This window comes from Microcebus murinus, chromosome 10 (genome assembly GCF_040939455.1).
Source record: "Microcebus murinus isolate Inina chromosome 10, M.murinus_Inina_mat1.0, whole genome shotgun sequence".
Taxonomy (NCBI): domain Eukaryota; kingdom Metazoa; phylum Chordata; class Mammalia; order Primates; family Cheirogaleidae; genus Microcebus; species Microcebus murinus.
The window spans coordinates 92,465,027-92,484,791 of NC_134113.1; the positions used below are offsets into that span (position 1 = coordinate 92,465,027).

The window sequence follows — 19,765 nt, forward strand, 5'->3', positions numbered from 1 at the left end:
AAATACTATACTGAAAGTGAGAAACAAAATGGTTGTATATGAGTACAGAACAGTACTCGAAGTTTCTACTGAATGCAAATGCATATCACTTTGTCATCATCATGAAGCAATCTCCAGTGAGATATAATATCTATCCCAATCATACATCAGGTAAAGGAGACACAACCACCTCACATAAAGTCTGTTCAATAACCTCAATTTTCACCCAAACTTGCATTTTAGCCCCATCAATGTTTACATCTCTGTATCTTCCCAAGGTAACCATGCTCCCTGTTGAGACTTTACCAATGTGCTTCTGAATCACAGGGCTCTCATGTCAAGGAATCCCAGAAATGTCCTCCCCCATCTGCCATTTTACCTACACAAGTGCCTATGGTCTGTAGTCCCCAGCCAGGGGTCTGCCCAGGAGATCCTGACCCCTCATCAATCTTTCCCTTGATTCATCTGCCTGCTTAAGTGCCCCAGTTAATTCTGAGTAGAATTTCTCATTGTATTCCTAGTCTTTAAGATTTTTAATTTCTCTTAACTGTGGTAAATATATGAGGAACCTGTGTGGGGCCCTTTCACGGGTTGGGAAATCAGCAGGTTGTCCCAGTGGCTCACCCAACTTCTGATAATGCTGCATCACCTTTCTTTCAACACCATCAAAGTCCGCCATATTCATCCCATTTCTAAGTAACTATCTAAGACTCTAAGACTTCCACCTTGCTGGGATGAGTCCTTTGACTCTCCACTCTGTGCATCCCCGTTTTCCTGCTAATTTCCTTAATTTTCTTCTATCAGTAAGGCCCATACAGGAAAGCTAAGACAGCAAATCCAGTAAGGCTTCTCAGACTATTGGATTTTGGAGCAGTAAGATGGCACAGGGTGTCCTTACAAAAGGGGCATTTACCCTTGCCTGAGGAATGGTCATACTCGAATTCATGTGCTTTGCATGGGAAAGAGCTGCTTCATGTGGGATGTTCCCTTAGTATTTATGGGGGTGGCGGGTTGGGATATCTGCCTTCTCAAGGTAAACACATCTTACAGTGGCTTTTCTCCAGTCCACCAGGCTGGCCATTTTCTCAGGAGTAACCTCCTATGTGTCTGGATCATTATAGCTATTTGTGATAAGTTAATAATGAACCGAGTGTCCTAAATCAACTCAAAAATGCTTATACTGAGCAGCATTTAAAATCAAAGATACTGTCTCTAAATTAGTCACTATCACATTCTATTAAAAGTTCTTCAAGAGTCCTGTGATATCAATCTACAGATTGGTACAATCTCACACTATACCACCTGGTTTCAGCAGTTTATTGGTTTTGATCTCCTCCCACATTGAAAATTCCTTGGTCATCAAGTGCCTTAGAGATACCTTCTGTTATCATGGCATAGATTTTCCCTTTGTGTGTGTCTTTGAGGCACAATAAAAATCTGAGCTTGGTCTAGCATCAAGGTCCAATCCAGCACTTTCTTTTATTTACAATTTAGCTATTACAAATAATAATGACCAAAGAATTGTATGTTTGGCATATTTTGTATTTTGCACATCCTTATGCATCAAATGAGCCAACCCTCTGGGAATAAGGTCCACCACCATTTCTAAATTCCATTAGTGACGTTTATGTTTAGTAATAATCTCAGCACAGCTTCAGTTTTACACTGTGACTGACTAGGTAGCTATCCAGGGATCAAAAGTTCTTAAACCTCTACCCTTTCACCCCTTCTCTTTCCAAACTACATGTTTCCATGAGCCAGGCCAATCTGGCAAATCGCATGTCTGGCATCAACTATGAGCTGTTTTTACTCACACTTCTGACCCTAGATGTATGGAGTTTCTTTCTACACCTACAACTAGTTCTCCAACTTTCTGGGCACCAACTCAATGTCTAACTGTTCAGTTAAACTCTGACAGTAACTCTGAGTAGTTATTGTCAGACTCCAACATCTTAAGGACTCAGTCTCACAAAACTGTCCCTACCTCACATGCCAATTCTTAGTCCTAAGACTCCCATACTTCTGACCAATTGGCTATTGTAAGTTAAGGGTCTCCAAGATCTCCATAAGCATACTAATTTGCTACAAAACCTCACAGAACTCAGGGAGAAAACTTTACTTAGTATTACCAGTTTATTATAATGGATTTTATAAAAAGAAACCAGTGACCAGTCTGATGTAGATGTACATAACGCAGAGTCTAAAAGGGTCTCATGCACAGTAGCTGGTGTCTGCATGAAGTTTGGGTGCATGATCCTCCTGGCACATGAATTAGCTGCTTCATATAAACCAAGAAGTCCTCTGAGCCTCATTGTTTAGGATTTTTACGGAAAATCCATTATATAGGCATGACTGATTAAATCACTGGCCATTGATAATTAATTCAATCTCTAGCACCATTCTCCTCCCTGGGGGTGGTCAGGGCTGAGGCTGAACACTACCACTTAAACAGTACTGAATATTTCTTGTGCATGGTTCTAAGTGCTTAAAAATATATAGTTGAATCTCATCAAAAACTGGCTAAGTAGACATTGTAATTGTTCCCATTCTAAAGATGGAGACAATGAGTGTTTCAGAGAATTATGTTTGGAGTAGTTTTATAAAGGGCAGAGCTAGAATTTAGACTCAGGCTATCTGAACATTTTTTATTTTCCTTAATACCCAGGGGCCAGGTACACATAGCACCTTCTTCTGGGAAACTTCTAATGACACCCTGTGAGGTGCCCTCACCTTGGAGCAGTGCCAGCAGTGATTATACAAGCACTGGTGTACACTACACACACACACACACACACACACACACACTGGGGTGGTTCGGAGATGAGTTCCCAGCTATCACATCCTCCTGTGTTCCCTTTCCCAAGCACTCACAGGCAAATCTGCAATTTCTGCTGGCAAGGCAGCTCAGCCAATTTCTCCATCTGAACCAAGTTGTGCCCCTGTCTATCAAGGTCAGATTCTCTGCCCTTGCAGAATTCTCTCCTCCTCTGGGAGGAGATCTCTTCCATGAGTGTTCTTTCTCAGCCCTCCCTGCATCTACCATTTTTCTATATTTTGGTGTTTTTATCTTCTTTTAACCAATCTCCCATTACTATAAACCCCTATTAATAACTTATTAAATTTCTCCAGTTCAAATTATTGTTTAACTTCAATATCTATGTTGAAAATATAACCATCAACTCATATCCAAATGTGTATTTAATTTAGAAACATAATCTTCCAAATGCTAGTATTATAGCAGTATGTATTATATCATTCTATGAGGGTTTGTATCTTTGCTATCAACAGAAATTATGAATGCATATTGATAATATTTTTGATAGACGAATATAACAAATTACAATGTGACCTAATGGAACATTCTATAAAGGGCTTCTCATTTGGCATCCATAGACATAACTGTTTGGCTTGCTACAAATCCATCTCCGAACTGTGTAGTTCCTGGCACTACTGATTCCATTGTCATTCAGATAAGCACATTCTCCAAAGCCTCTGATGGCAAACCTAAAATCAAATGTAAAAATATTAGATATTCCTAGATTCAACAACTATATTTTTTCCTCCCTTATAATTTCCAGCACCCCCACTCCATATATGTTTTTTTTTTGTTTTTTTTTTTTTTGAGACAGAGTCTCACTTTGTTGCCCAGCCTAGAGTGAGTGCCGTGGCGTCAGCCTAGCTCACAGCAACCTCAAACTCCTGGGCTCAAGCGATCCTTCTGCCTCAGCCTCCCGAGTAGCTGGGACTACAGGCATGCACCACCACGCCCGGCTAATTTTTTTGTATATATATTAGTTGGCCAATTAATTTGTTTCTATTTATAGTAGAGACGGGGTCTCGCTCTTGCTCAGGTTGGTTTCGAACTCCTGAACTCAAAGGATCCACCCGCCTCGGCCTCCCAGAGAGCTAGGATTACAGGCGTGAGCCACCGCGCCCGGCCCTCCATATATGTTTAATGTGAATAAAAGATGAGCAAAAGTTTGCCATTAATATTGCTTCTCAGTAATAAACACCATTTCTGTATTTAGTTTCCTTTATGTTATCAGGGTCCTTGCTTGAAAATCCCACGTTTATCATTCATCCATACCAAACCCAGTTACCTTCTTATGTATTTAACTGGTGCTGCTGTTGTACCCAAATGATCTGCTGCCATCAGCAGCCTTCAGTGAAGACTATTTTCAGCCTTCTCCTGAACTGTTTCATAAATATGTGAAACCAAAAATATTTACTTACTTAGTACATTCCTAAAAGGGATTATTAACTTTGGTTAATGGAAATGATTGGGTCCCTCCATTTCATCTGCTCCAGTGTAATGGTTATAATCAAAATACCCCATTGAAATGTTCACAGTCTACTAGGTTCCCTCTGGTGATAAAACTTTGGGAGAGACGCCTATAGGTTCCCTGGAGACTTTCCTTTTATTCATATGAATGGATGCCGCTGCTGCAAGAGTGGACTTCAGAGCCCTGTGCATATCATTTCCTTAGTGGCTTCCCAGGATGGTAGAACCCTTGCTGTAAATCAGCTGTTCTGTCTACATTCTAAATAGGCTTTTCAGCAAAGAAAAGCTTTAAATGAGTGGATGAAAGTGCAAAACTGTGTCAAACGTCACCATCATGTTAAAGATTTCAACTGAAATAAGAAGTAAAGTTTCCCAAGGGTGCAGCTAATAAATGAAAGCACAAAGAAGATTCACATTTGTTACCTCATAAGCTTTCCATGTTACATTTCTCATCTCATAAACCCAACTCACACACATAACCACACACAAACACGGTAGAAGGAAAAGAAGTTTCAATACGTACGAGGTATCATATTCAGTGTTGTCTGTCCATTTCCAAATGTGATGTGCTGATTCTCTGCAGAGGCCAATCCAATGCTCAGAAGGGCCCTTGTATCTTCTCAGAAAATTCTATTATAAAACACAGGAAATATCAACATGGATTTCTTTCATATTACTCTTGATTTTTTTTCCCTCTCTAGCCTCTTTTTGGAAGGCAGCATGGTATTCATTGAAAAGCATAGACTGGATTTAGACTACTACACAATTCTCAAAGTCAAATGTCTCTGATCCTAAATTACTTTACTTAAAATGAGAATAGATCCCTGTATGACAGGGAAAGTTCCAGTTTATGTCTATCATTCCATCATAATTAACACCGGCTTTCTTTTTTGTTTTTTTGAGACAGAGTCTCACTTTATTGCCCAGGCTAGAGTGAGTGCCGTGCTGTCAGCCTAGCTCACGGGAACCTCAAACTCCGAGGCTCAAGCAATCCTCCTGCCTCAGCCTCCCAAGTAACTGGGACTACAGGCACGCGTGATCATGCCCGGGTAATTTTTCCCATATATATTACTTGGCTAATTAATATCTTTCAATTTAGAGTAGAGACGGGTCTTGATCTTGCTCAGGCTGGTTTTGAATTCCTGACCTCGAGCACTCCATCCGCCTCGGCCTCCCAGAGTGCTAGGATTACAGACCTGAGCCACAGGGCCCGGCCTAACACCGGCTTTCATTACCCAAAATGTCCCAATCTGGATGATAATTATGTGAATACCATATTTCTTAATAGAATGAGAACAATACATCTAATTTTGCAGGTTTTCAATGAAGATTACGTGAGAAAATATATGTAAAATGTTTCACAATGTTCTACGAAGAGAATATACCCTTAGTTAATGTTAGACATGCTGGTGCCCCAAATTCTACCTAAAATGAGATCCTTCCTCATATTTCAGCTTTAGCCCTGTGCAGCTGACCCACCTCGGGACCAAGTATGCAACAGAAAGCATGACCCCAAATCATTTCTCACCAGTTCTTCCGGAGTTTCAAAGTGAGCAAGGTGGGCTTCTAACGAGGCACAGAAAGTTTGACTGAATGTCCAATTCCTTGTGTCTTCAGAAAAGTAAAAACATTTACTTCCAAATCCAATCCAGCTTTCCGGGCAGGCAGCACACACAGAGTGCTCTAACGGCACCTTTTCCTCTCTCACTAAAAGTTAGATAATCACAGTGAATTATACTACAGAAATTAGTCATCTCTTTTATCTCTTTTTTCATTTACAATCCTGAGGTCAATTTTGAAGCATGTAGGTTGGATTGTTGGTTTCCTAACTCATCACTCAGAGTCTCATCCTAAGCAAAACACAGTCATCAGTGCAGTGGTCTGTGGCTGGTACCTGACCCCCTGACTTTCTGAGGTGTACATTGATATTCACAGGTGCAAGGAAATCAATTTCTATAGCAACATCTATACTACTCTCTCCTGAGATCATGTAGATTCTCTTTTTCCAAACCCTCTCCTTCATATTAGCCCTTCCTCCTCTTTACAATGGAAAGCAAAGTCCTTGGCAAAGTCCAAGACAAAATCCCCCTGTCTTAGATTTTACTACGGTATACTCCCTAGGAGGTACAGAGTCTATCAGTGAACATTACATGATTCCTAATATTGTTTTTGGTACCAGGTACAAGCTAGGGCTTCTTGTAGTTTTCTCTTTATATATATACATATATATATGTATATATATGCATATATATACATATATGTGCATATATTTTTATATATATAAACATATAAGCACATGTACATACACATATAATGTACATATATAGATATATTTCTGTTAAATACATATTTAAGGAATATGTAGAAAGTCCACTTATGGAGCTATTTCCTGACATGTTCCCATCAGAACTGTCATTTTATTAAAGAAGAAAGTGAGAACTCTCCTTGAAATGTTTTCAGGCATATCCCTTGGCCCTAAGAATTTGTACCTCCTACTTAAGCAGGGTGAGAATGCACAAACGTACTTTATATATAGGGGCAACAGGTCTTCAGCACTGCTTGGCACATTTAAGTACTGCCCAGGGAGACATGACCTAATGTTAAGAAATCACTATGATGTGCACTCCCAAGGAGGCTTACCATGGCCACCCTACTGTAACCTGTTCCACTTCTGCCCTTATTCATTATTACCTGTGTCACTCCCGCTAGAAATGTTTTTTGTGTGTCTTTTGTCCACTGATGTACCTCAAGCATTTCACACAGTGTCTGCACATAATGAAGCTCCATAAATATTTACTGACAACATAAATATGTGGAGAATACTGTACAGGTTGGAGAAAAAGTAACTTACCTGACAAAACAATAGAAAGTGCAACCACACTTATAGTTAGGACTGCAATGATGAAATGGCAACAATAAAGCTTGATGTCAGTTATAGGAGACATAATTTGTAGACATTTTCTTTGGAGACCTTTACCTATAAAATACAAGTATCAGAATCTCAATCTCATGCAGATCTTAGGAAGAGAAAATGAAACTCATCATAGAATCAACTCTAAGCTCAGCTGTACCTCAACATTGCTACTGCCAACCTCTGTCACAAAAGGTCCTGGTCCATAAATGACAGCCATAGCCCCAAGAGGACGAGAGAGTCTTCCAGTTATGGGATAGTGAAAAAAAAGAGAGTAGAAATGAGGATGAAAAAGAAACTTTATTTCGTAACTTATGAAGTAACAGGAATAAAGGCAGTGTGGTATTGACAGAAGTGTCGACACATAAATCAATGTAGCTGAAGGGAGATTTCAGAAACAAATTAAACATGTGTTACCAGGCAGGCTCAAAAAAAAAGCAGCATTTTTTGTGTGTTTACACAAAAACTTGTACATGAGATCTACACCAGCTTTATTCATCATCACACAAAACCTGGCAACAGTTAAAATATGCTTAAGCTTGTGAAAAGATAAGGAACTAACTATTCAGCACACACACACACACACACACACACACACACACACACACACAAAAAAAAAAAAAAAACCTTGACCACAATTTCTGTTACTCATTCCTTATCCTGCTTGCTGTCCAAATATTTGTCAGTGTTCTTCCTCCCCACAAGCCTTTAAACTCTGGCTTGCTCACAAATTTCACCAAGCCTAAAGCATTAACATGCAAAACCAGCCCACTCTAAGGGTTTATTTTGAGATCTGTAAAAAAAAAAAAAAACAAAAAACATTCCTGTTGAAACACCTGTTGCCATGATATCTCTTCCACAACAATGCCCTCTTACATACAAGTTGTTCACTAACCCATCTTCACCTCTTTCTAAAATAAAAGCCATTTTCTGTTTGACTTGCAAACGTTTGTGTATTTTTGAAGTCAGAGTGTTATTCCTACTGTAACAGTCCTTCTGAATAAAGTCTCCCCTATCTAAGTCCAGACTTGCTCTTATTTGACAAACTGTGCATAAGACATTATGGATGAATCTCAGGCATCATTACTAAGTGAATGAAGCCAGACTCTGCAGTTCATGCAGGATCCCATTTACATGGCTGTTAAGGCCTAGGGACCACAGGTGTTGAGGCCAAAGCTTCTGGTTCCTTGTGCCCTTTCCTGTGATGGTGGGAAACTTAAACTGTCCTGAGAAGAAAGCAATGCAATCCACTTGTAACTGAATGCATATCCCGCCAGCTGCATGTCATAAAATTTCACAGTACCCAGGCTAAGTGAAGCTGTCTGCTTCTGTAAATAGCTTGCTTTGAGATAAGTCTCTGCACAGGGGCTCAACGCTGGACTGGAGCTCCTACCAGTCCATGGACAGGAACATGATATAATGTAAAAAAACAATGCCCTCACTTATGTGCCTCTAGTCAAGTAAGCCCTCGTAACTGTGCTTGAACAATTAGATACAAATTTTTTCAGAGTGTGGTTTTTGCTTTTAAAAGGGGCCTGTTTTCTCTAGCTTATCCCTACTTTCTGTGCCTGTCACTCTGCAGGGCTGAACTAGTCCTGGCCAATAAACAAAGACTCACAATTTGACCCAATTCAGTTTCTATGGTGGTCTTTTCTGGCACTTCGGACCATAACAATGGCGTTCTGGAACAGCAAAAGTGTAAGAGCAGAAAACAGACCAGTGGTTGCCAAGGGCAGAGGAAAGAATGACTACAAAGGGCCTGAGGGAATTTGATATGGTTCTGTATCTTCATTTTGATGTTGGCTACATAATTACATGTGTTTGTCAAAACTCATAGAAACACACACCAAAGAGTGAATTTTACTGAATGTAAAAATTATACTTTGAAAAATGTTCCTGCTGATTTTCTTTCAGCTACTACATTTCACTCACTTAACATACATCCTGAAGAACAACACGGAGCCCCAGCTTAAATTTACACTGGGGAAAAGATATTAATGCATTGGATTGGATGGTTTTAAGCAGTATAAGATATCATTTGGATTTGGGTTCCATACAAAAATCTCAATCTTCTTTCTTCCAGGTTCTACATTAGGGCAAAATGTCTTAAAAACTCAGTATATTATGACTTCTATGATGTTTTCATTGTTATACAGTAATATATAAATGTCCACTTAAATCTCTCCCAAAATCTCCCATTTGCCTCTTACAAATCTTCAAAAAGACCCTGCTTTCTCTTGGTTTTTCCCTGTCTCTACTTCCTCCTACCAATGTCCTTGCTCCATTTCTCTCTTGCTTATTTCTCTCCTACCTTTCTGAACTGTGTTCCCTATTCTTGTCTCCCTCTAAATTCAGATGACTCTTATAGTATACACTGAACACAATGCCCTTTAAATTTCTAGTTGGAGAAGCATTATTACAAATTATTCTTCAGAAGAACAAAGGTGTAAACCATGTTACTGCTGAAATTTTAACTTATTAATAGTTTCAGGATCCAAAACTTACTTAACTTACAAAAGAAGGATGTATTTTTAAAAGAATAAATATCACAACTACATTCTGTAACATTCTGGCTGGTTACATATTGTAAGGCTGGTGGTGCCCCCCCCCCCACTTCCCTAGATAAAAAAAAAAAAAAGAGAGAGAGAAAAGGCTCACCAGACCCCCCAAGGACAAAACTGTGAGGCCCCTGGCTGAGAGGAGCCACCCCCAGATTCCCACCTGGAAAAGAATGTTTCAGCTCCTGAATTCCACAAAACCCTCCAGCCCCTCCTATTTCTCAACCACCACCCAAGGTCACAGTAGAGAATCCCCAGCTCTTCCCACCACAAGTCCCTAGCCCCGCCCAAAGGGTATAAAAGGCCTCAGCCCCTTCAAAGGGAGGCGACTTCTGGGCCCCCCTCTCTTGGGGCCCCAGAACCTCATCCAGGGAGCACTAAGTAAAGCCACGTGGTTTGGCCCAGACTCTTTTTCTCTCGCTGTCTGTCTTTTCTTCTCTTTTCTCCAGCGCAGAAAATCCTTAAATTTGGTGCCGAAACCCAGGAGGGGAGTCTTGGCTGGGCAGGCCTGCCACAGGGCCATGGTCGCTCCGTCCCTTCTCCTGTCTTCCAGACCTCGGACTGGGACCTCCACTGGACGCCAGTCGACTAATTGGCCTGGGTAAGTCCCTCTGCCCTTGTGTTCCTAGCCCAATGCGTCCATTCCAGGGTCTCTGTCCATAAAACCTTGGGCCCAAGTCAAAGATCCTCCATCCATAAGGCCCTGAGCATCTCAGGGACGCCTGAGCCCCTCAGTCAGTCCTTCCATCCGTAAGGATTCAAAAGACACTTGAGTGCCTCATGGATGCCTGAACCACTCAGTCGGTCCTTTCCAAGGCTCAGAGCCTTCTCTGCAAGGCCTGATCGGTGACCTGGGACGCCGGCTCCCGGATCTCCTCCTTCCCTCATTGGATTAGGACACCATGGGTAGTCAATCTTCCAAAATCAAATCTAACACACCTCTGGGCTCTCTATTAGCCAATCTTGCAGCCCTGGGCCTCAAGTCTGATATTCGGCCCAAGCAACTCATTTTCTATTGTAACACCGCCTGACCAATGTACAAATTAGGCAATGGGTAACAGTGGCCAAAACATGGGATGTTCAATTTCAAAATCTTACAAGATCTTGATAACTTTTGTCACCAAAATGGCAAATGGTGGGAGATCCCTTATGTCCAGGCTTTCTTCTATCTGCGCTCCCGTCCTTCCCTCTGTCAGACCTGTGACCCGTCACGAATCCTCCTTGCTGAGTCCTCCACCGTCCTTGGCCTCTTCCACCTCTCAGCCAAAAGACCCGTTAGAAACCTCTTCCGCCTTCTCTGACCCACCTGACTCCCTTACCTCTCCCTCTGCTCGGCCTCCACCATATCTAGGTCCTTCTCCTCCTCCTAGTGCCCCGCCGTCCTCCGCTACTGCTCACGCTGGCTCTCTGCCAATGTCCCCTGCTAGTCACCACACTCGATCCCATGCAAGGCCATCAGGCCAAACCCTTCTCTGGCCCCTGAGAGAGGTAGCCAGTCCCGAAGGGGTCCCAGACATCCATGTTCCTTTCTCCCTTTTTGATCTCTCTCATATTGAAAAGCGTTTAGGCTCCTTTTCTAACGACCCCACGGCCTACACCAAAGAGTCCCACTATCTTACCATTTTTGTTATTCTGGCTTCTACTCTTACTACTGATGAAAAGCAACGTGTCTAGATGGCGGCTCAGGGACATGCCGACCAAGTCCACCTAACAGTCCACACCATGCAGGTCGGGGCCGAGGCTGTCCCACGCGGTGAGCCAGGGTGGGAATACCAGCCAGACACCCCCGCCGGCTTAGATGGTAGAACCCGATGAGATTGCAGGCTGCAATGCATTCTTTTTTTTTTTTTTTTGAGACAGAGTCTCGCTTTGTTGCCCAGGCTAGAGTGAGTGCCATGGCGTCAGCCTCGCTCACAGCAACCTCAAACTCCTGGGCTCAAGCGATCCTCCTGCCTCAGCCTCCCCAAGTAGCTGGGACTACAGGCATGCACCACCATGCCCAGCTAATTTTTTCTATATATGTTAGTTGGCCAATTAATTTCTTTGTATTTATAATAGAGACGGGGTCTCGCTCTTGCTCAGGATGGTTTCGAACTCCTGACCTCGAGCAATCCGCCCGCCTCAGCCTCCTAGAGAGCTAGGATTACAGGCGTGAGCCACCACGCCCGGCTTGCAATGCATTCTTGCTGGCCTCCAGGCCGCTGCCCATCGGGCCATTAATTATGATAAGCTTAGAGAAATCACTCAGAAGCCAGATGAGAATCCCACGGCCTTCCTGAGCCGCCCTACGGATGCTTTCATCCAGTATACCCGCTTGGACCCCACTTCCCCAGCTGGGACCACCGTCCTTGTAACTCTCTTTATCTCCCAGTCCTCCTCTGACATTAGATGCAAACTTAAAAAGGCAGAAGGCCCTCGGACCCCCATTAGAGACCTGGTGAACATGGCATTTAAAATCTTTAATTCCCGAGATAAACAGACAGAGGCCCAAAAGGAAGCCTGTGTCCACCAAAAGGACACCTGCAAGCCCAAGCCTTGGTTGTAGCCCTGTGGCCGGCGAGGCCTGAAACACCCTGGACCTCGTCTAAAGCGACCAGCTGCGCTCCGCCCTGCACCAGCTTCAATGTGGTAAGGGAGGCCACTGGGCCAGCCGGTGCCCGCAGCCACATCTACCCACTATGCTTTGTCCGGCCTGTGGTCAAGAGGGACACTGGAAGAGGGATTGTCCCTTGCACAAAGGTCTGGAGTGTCAGTCTTTCCACCCCCAGACCTGCCGTTGATTGTTTTGGGCTTGGCTGCAGAAGACTGACAAAGCCCCATCTCTGGGAGACCCTGATCACCCTCGCTGAGCCCAGGGTAACAATCAAGGTAGTGGGTAAGGCAGTGTCCTTTCTGGTCGACACGGGGGCTACCTACTCTCTCCTGCCTTCTTTTCAAGCCCTACTTATCCTTCCCAGGTGTTGGTTATGGGTATTGATGGCAATTCTTCATGGCCCCCTACTACCGGTCCACTAACCTGTCTAATAGATGACCGTCCCATCATCCATTCCTTCCTTATCATGTCCTCACCCAGCCTATGGGCTCCTGGATCCCACCCACCTGTATTCCAGTGGCTTATTTAGCCAAACAACTACACACCCTGCTCTGTGGCTGGCCACCTAGCCTTAGGGCAATGAGCGTGGCAGCCTCTTGCCAGATAAGCACTAAAGCTTTCCCTTGGACAGGATCTACATGTCTTTTTATACTCTCGCCTTCCTAAACTCCTGAAATGGCCCAATGAACTCTATATGGTGAGTCTGAATTCAGGTGGCTTCTCCCAAGACCCTGGCCGAGCAAGACATATTTTAAACCTGTCATGATGGTTCTCAGCTTGGCCTCTTCCACTGAGGCCTCAGGGCTAGCGACAGGTGTCCTGGGCCACAGTATTATATCTGCCCAAGATTTTGCAGATCTGCTCATGGCCAGAAAAAGAGAAACCTGTCTTTTCCTTCATGAAGAATGCTGCTGCTATGTCAATGAATCGAGCCTTGTGGAGCAGAACACAGACAAGCTCACCAACCTAAGTGAAGGCCGGCACAACCGCTACTGCCAGGATGTATGTCCCTTGGGCTGGATGCAGTCCCCTTTGCCTGCCTACCCATTACCACTAATAGGACCCGTCGTCATCATCTGCCTAATCTTTCTCTTTGCTCCCTGTGTTTTACAGTTCCTCCAGTGCTGCCTACAAGAGCTGTCACGAGTGGCAGTAAACCAACTACTTCTTCATCTGTACGCCCCACTACCAACCGCCCCTCCACCAGCCTCCACAGGCCTATAGCCCCTAACTAAGCCCCCTCCTAGCAGGAAGTAGTCACAAAGGGGGGCACCCATCATGACCAAAAGGCTGCAATGTAAGGCTAGTGGCTGGCCCCCTCCCTTCCCTAGATTAAAAAAAAGAGAGAGAGAAAAGTCTCACCAGTCCCCCCCAAGGACAAAACTGCCAGGCCCTCACCAAGAGGAACCACCCCCAGATTTCCACCTTGAAAAGAACATTTCCCCTTCTGAATTCCACAAATACCTCCAGCCACTCCTTTTTCTCAACTATCACCCAAAGTCACAATGGAGAATCCCAGCTCTTCCTGCCACAAGTCCTAGCCCTGCCCAAAGAGTATAAAAGGCCTCAGCCCCTTCAAATGGATGTGACTTCTGTCCCCCGCCTCTCTTGGGGGCCTCCTCCAGGGAGCACTAAATAAAGCCACGTGGTTTGGCCCCCACTCTTTCTCTCTGTCTGTCTTTTCTTCTCACCGCCACCGAAAACCTTACACATATTACTCTAAGTTTTGTAAGAACTGGGTTTAGCTGAAAAACATCAACATTCTTTATAACCTGTCTTTTTTTGTTCAATAGGAACCTTGTTTTCCAGGAAATCCAATGTCCTGCCCTCCCAAACAAAAATAATATCTTTCTTCCCTGCTAAACAAATCCCTTCTGTGGAGACTGTGACTTGCTAATGTGCGCCTGAATCCAGCTGCCTGCCTGCTTCAGTGGAAGAAAAGTTCCTGCCTTTTTGATATTTCACATTTTATCAGTTACGTTACCAGATTCTCCTCCTTCCTCCAGGTCATCGCTGAGGGTAAAGTCTGTGTTTAACATTCCCATTGCAACCTATATGACTGCCGTCTTCTTGCGGAGAGGAACAGTCTGCAACACACCAGAGAGAGGAAGCTGTTAAACTGAAATATCTGGTGACCCCTGAAGGGTTTATTTGCCTGAGGTTCCCAACCCCAAGGCAAACTCCTCTGAAACTCCACCTCAAGGAGGCTTTTCACTTCCTGAACTAGACATGATCAAACTCTGCTTGATCACACCTTGAAGTTCAGGTCATATCCTCCCCTCTACCTCCCCTCACCCACTGCACCCCAACCCACTCCCAGTCTGTGGGAAAACTGTCTTACAAGAAACAGGTCCCCAGTACCAAAATGGTTGGGAATCCCATTCTGACTCAGCAAATGGGACAAGGAAAAGACTCACTAAACATCCACTACAATGGCTAAAATGGAAAAGACACATATAGAACTGTTTAGGGGTAATATGGTACCGCTGAAACTCCTACACACTGCTGGTAGGAAAATAAATTGTTATTACAATTTAATAACACACTGTGGCATAACTATTACAGTTGATCTGGTAATTCTACTCCTATTTCCCCTGCCCCGCACAGAAATATCTGCATAGAAAAGGACATGTAGAAAATGGCCACAGCATTATTTACAGTAGCCAATATGGAAACTCAAATGCCCATTAATAGTAGAATGGAAACATATTGTGGTGTATTTTTTTTTTTTTTTTTTTTTTTTTTTTTTTTTTTTGAGACAGAGTCTCGCTTTGTTGTCCAGGCTAGAGTGAGTGCCATGGCGTCAGCCTAGCTCACAGCAACCTCAAACTCCTGGGCTCAAGCGATCCTTCTGCCTCAGCCTCCCGAGTAGCTGGGACTACAGGCATGAGCCACCATGCCCGGCTAATTTTTTATGTATATATCAGTTGGCCAATTAATTTCTTTCTATTTATAGTAGAGACGGGGTCTCGCTCTTGCTCAGGCTGGTTTTGAACTCCTGACCTTGAGCAATCCGCCCACCTCGGCCTCCCAAGAGCTAGGATTACAGGCGTGAGCCACCGCGCCCGGCCCCTATTGTGGTGTATTAATGAAGTAGAATATGATACAGCAATGAACATGAATAAATTCCTATCATGGGCAACAATATGGGTAAATCTCAAAAAAGATAATTTTCAGTACAAGAAGTCAGAAGCTACAGAATATATCTTGAACTGTTTCATTTACATAAAGTTCAAAAACAGATGAAAGTAATCTGTGAAGTCAAGAAATAAGATTCATTTGGGAAGCCAGAAAAGAAACGAGATTGGCAGGGGTCCAAGAGGGATTGAACATTGCTGTAATATTCTATTTTATGATTAGGGTAGTGGCTGTATGAATTGTGCTAATTTTGTGATAATTAAGTGTAAACTTGTGATGCATAGGTGTGCACCACGCTAAATAAAAATGTGTACTAAATAAATGTATTTGTACAAAAAAACCCTTTATTAAAAATAAAATAGTATACATTAAATGCCTTAGAATGGGCGCCTATGGGGGATATGGGAATGGGACTATATAGAGAATAAATGGGAGAGGCTTTAGAAGGGTCAATGATAGTATGATGCTAACTTGATCTATAATGAACTTACCAACTGTACTACTTGTGGCCCAAGTGTCAGGCAGGGAGTGTTTTTCTTTGAGAAAAGATTTCAGGGGGAGAGGGGGATGACATATTTACTGAACCTTAAAGGGCTGGCAGGATTTCAACAAATGAAGTTGAAATTAAGGTATTCCAGCTACACATAGAATGAGGCAGAACAAAGATTCTCTATCTTGCCTTCAGATCTGATTCACCAGGGGACTTTTACAAAACAATTCTAATGTTCAACAGACTAATTAAGTCAGGATCTCCAGGGGTGGAATGTGAATATCCAGATGTTCTAAGAGGTCCTTCCCCCATATGAAACTTAAAGAAAGCCTGTGCTGACAATCAATGGTGTAAAGTGTATGGAGAAGGGAAATTTAAAACTTGGTAACAAGATGTAATAAAGGTAGATTAGAGACAGTAAATGGCCATGAGATAGGCACTGGGGACCCATGAAAGGTAGATGTGCAACGGGGCTGTCAATAATCAGAACTGTAGTTTTAGGAGATTTAGTGTGGCCATGGTTGTAGGATGGAATAGAGGTAGAAGAAGCTAGATATAAATTATGAGAACCTACTTTATTTGTAAAAATTTCTCTTATGACCTTTCCTCTTTCTATATTGAAAGTTTTAAACCCCTTATGTTCATTATTAGTGCTAACAGTTCAAATGCTAGTTCTTCTATCACTAACTGCTAACAGAAAGTGTCTCAGAAAGATGAAATAAAAATTGTCTCCTTTTCCCAAAAAGCTGAAAATAGACATTGTTATTTTGAGTCCTAAAATCTAGTTCTAATAAAATTGTCAATGAAAAAAAGGCAAACTTTGTAAAATAATTTTAAAGAGATTTCATCTGAGCCAAATTTGAGGACCATGACCCAGAGCCACTTCCAAGATGCCTTGGACAAGTGGACTTGACTTGACTGAGTTACAGTTTGGCTTTTATATATTTCAGGGAGATGGGGGTTACAGATAAAGTCATTAATCAATACTCTTGGAAGGCATATATTGGCTTGGCCCAAAAAGGTGGGATATCTCTAAGCTGGGGCTTACAGGTTATAGATGAGTTTAAAGAGTCTTTGGCTTGTAATTGGTGAAAGAAAAGAGTGTTTTGTCTAAAAGCTTGGAATGTTTTAACATAAGGAGTTGTTATCAGAAATAAGCCACTGGACATAGATTTGTTGTGTAAATTGAGGCCTTGGGGGTTGGTCTTGCATACCCTTAGGCCTGTTAATGGGTTACAAAGGATGTCTCCAAGAAGGGAAGGGGGCTTTCTATCTTTTAGCTGTTATTAATCCTTTACAGAAATCAGGTTGGGAAGTAAACCCTGCTTTAACTTTGCACTCTCTTGCTTTTTTCTAGATTCCTTTATACTACCTAACCCTGTGGAGTCACACTTGACATCCTAGTGCAAAGGGTTAATGGTTAACAAAAGCTGCTTAGTGGGAATTTACCATTTGTGAGCCTCACTCAGCTGGTCTCCTCAGGGAGGAGTTTGGAGCAAGAGAAAAAGATAAGAGTTCAGTCCTCAAATAGTAAATTGATAGCATTCACAAAGTATCATTATTACTCTGCTAAGTGCAGATACTTTTATAAAAATTTAACACCCTGTTTTTTTCTATTATATAATGTCTCAGTAATGTTATTTACAGAAAAGGGGTCTTCTAAGACACCTAGACATCAGAATTTGTAGCTTTGTCCTCTAAAAGACTGCAATAGAATCATTTGCTTTAACTTGATAATCGTCACATTTGTAAATTGATACATTTGTCTTCTGACCTACAATTACAGTTTTCCAGATGTAAGCCAGAAAAGAGGTGGAGAGACTTTTATCATTTCAAAGAGTTCCTGTACCTCTCCAAACCTCCATATTTATTGCAAGGAAAGGTATGCAAGGTCAAAGCAAAGAACATACAGATGAAATCTGTGGCACCAGCAAACACATTATTCTAAAGACATTTAGTTACTGATATGCAATAAATCTATATTTATCTTGGTATTTCCTTGTGTCTCCTTAAGGATAGAAGGAAAAAGGCAGGGACAGCATGTCAGTCATGGTCCCATCCATTCCAAAGCCTGCTGTATGCAGCTGATAAGCATTCATATCCCAAGTCCTGTTTGCAGGACTGCCAGATTCCTGCCTTTCTCACAGTCCCTTTACCCAGGCCTTTATGCCTTTTCTAACACCCTCTACAGTTTGTTAAAATAAATTAACATGGACACCAGGCCTGAAGAACCCCTTAGCAGCAAAACCAGTTAGGTTTCAGGAGAGCTTGATTTGGGAACAAAACTGAACTTGAGCTGTTTGTTGTAACAGCCTATAAAAGAAAACAGAACTTATGCTCAACCAATCAGAAGTAGCCAACACACTTAGGGACTTTTCAGTGGAATAGAATAAGACACTCAATCAAATAATTGCTTTGTTTTGCTTCCACATTTACCCCATAAATACTTGCTCTTATAGATAGAAACATTAAACCTCTTTCAGTTTGGTGTTTCTCAATTCATGAACTGCTTCTTACTCAAATAAACTTTTAAAAATGTTATTGTGCCTCAGATTTTTCTGTAACAAGGTACATAATACATCTATGTACTATACCACTTATACACTGATTCATAATTCAAACAAAAACATTTGAGTCCATACGGGAGATAAACTTGGCATTTATTTTTAAATCAGACATTGTATTTTGATATAATTGTAAATCCACATGCAATTTTAAGAAAAATACCTGAGACATGTGCAGGAACGGTCTGGAGAGATTTTCTAGAATTACACAGCCAGGGTGGAGAAATGTGCATTTATTTATCTACTGTATTTTTTTTTCAAGATATTATTCAAAATGTATTTCAAGATATTTGTATTCAAGATATTATTTCAAGATGTATTTCAAGATATTAAGCGGGTACAGATGTTACCTGGATACACTGTATGAGCTGAAGTCAGAGGCTTTCAGATACTCACCTGCTGGGAAGGCCCTGGTGTGGTCACACCGCATGTGGCTCCCGGAGAAGCCGCTTCCACTTTGGCGTTTCTGGGTTCCGGGGTGACAGCGGCTCCTTCCCCCAACCCGAGAGCACCGGGGTCGGCGGAGCGCGGCCGCGCGTCCGGGAGCTGCTGCGCCCTCGGCCCCTCCTCGGCCGCGGCTCCGCGCAGCGCCCCGGCCCGTCGCCCCGGCCCCCGCCCCCCGCCCCCGGCCCCCGCCCCCGCCCCCGGCCCCCGCCCCCGCCCCCGGCCCCCGCCCCCGCCCCCGCCCCCGGCCCCCGCCCCCGCCCCCGGCCCCCGCCCAGCCCCGCCCCCGGCCCCCGCCCAGCCCCGCCCCCGGCCCCCGCCCAGCCCCGCCCCCGGCCCCCGCCCAGCCCCGCCCCCGGCCCCCGCCCAGCCCCGCCCCCGGCCCCCGCCCAGCCCCGCCCCGCCCCCCGCCCCCCGCCCAGCCCCGCCCCCGGCCCCCGCCCAGCCCCGCCCCCGCCCAGCCCCGCCCCCGGCCCCCGCCCAGCCCCGCCCCCGCCCCGCCCCGCCCCGCGGCCGGACCGCGCGGAGCAGCCTGGGAACCCGCGGCCGCCGGCAGGAGGCGGGTCCCCGCCCGCAGGGCTCACCCTCCGCCCGCCGCCCGCTGGGCTCCATTCTCCGTTTCTCGTCCTGGCGGTTTTGTGCGAGCCGCGGGCGCCGAGAGCACTGAGGGCGGGAGGGATTCCCCGGCCTCCTCCCCCCCCCCCCCCCAGCATGGGGACGTGGTATCCCCTCGCCCTGCCCTGGGACCCAGGGGGCGCCGCATCGCGGTCCCGTTCTGGGGCAGAGCCGGGCACCGGGGGCCGGGT

The 19,765-nt window shown here is 44.0% G+C and overlaps 1 protein-coding gene across 1 annotated transcript; it reads right to left on the minus strand.

Moving 5' to 3' along the window:
* Positions 1–1,433: 1,433 nt before the first annotated feature.
* Positions 1,434–19,123, minus strand: LOC105857543 (C-type lectin domain family 2 member H). Its single transcript, XM_076007675.1, has 5 exons — positions 18,912–19,123; positions 7,113–7,238; positions 5,790–5,968; positions 4,785–4,891; positions 1,434–3,483 (listed from the first exon to the last, which is right to left on the minus strand). Exons 1-5 carry the CDS (start codon positions 18,943–18,945, stop codon positions 3,342–3,344), a joined length of 588 nt encoding a protein of 195 aa, XP_075863790.1. The 5' UTR covers positions 18,946–19,123; the 3' UTR covers positions 1,434–3,341.
* Positions 19,124–19,765: the final 642 nt, after the last annotated feature.

Bases quoted from the DNA above. Each gene is read 5' to 3' on its own strand.
- LOC105857543 (XM_076007675.1), bottom strand. From the start codon at position 18,945: ATGCGGTGTGACCACACCAGGGCCTTCCCAGCAG. The intron at 7,239-18,911 runs GTGAGTATCTGA...TGTATTTTATAG, and splicing joins CACCAGGGCCTTCCCAGCAG to GTAAAGGTCTCCAAAGAAAA. The intron at 3,484-4,784 runs GTACGTATTGAA...ATTTGATTTTAG, and splicing joins AACACTGAATATGATACCTC to GTTTGCCATCAGAGGCTTTG.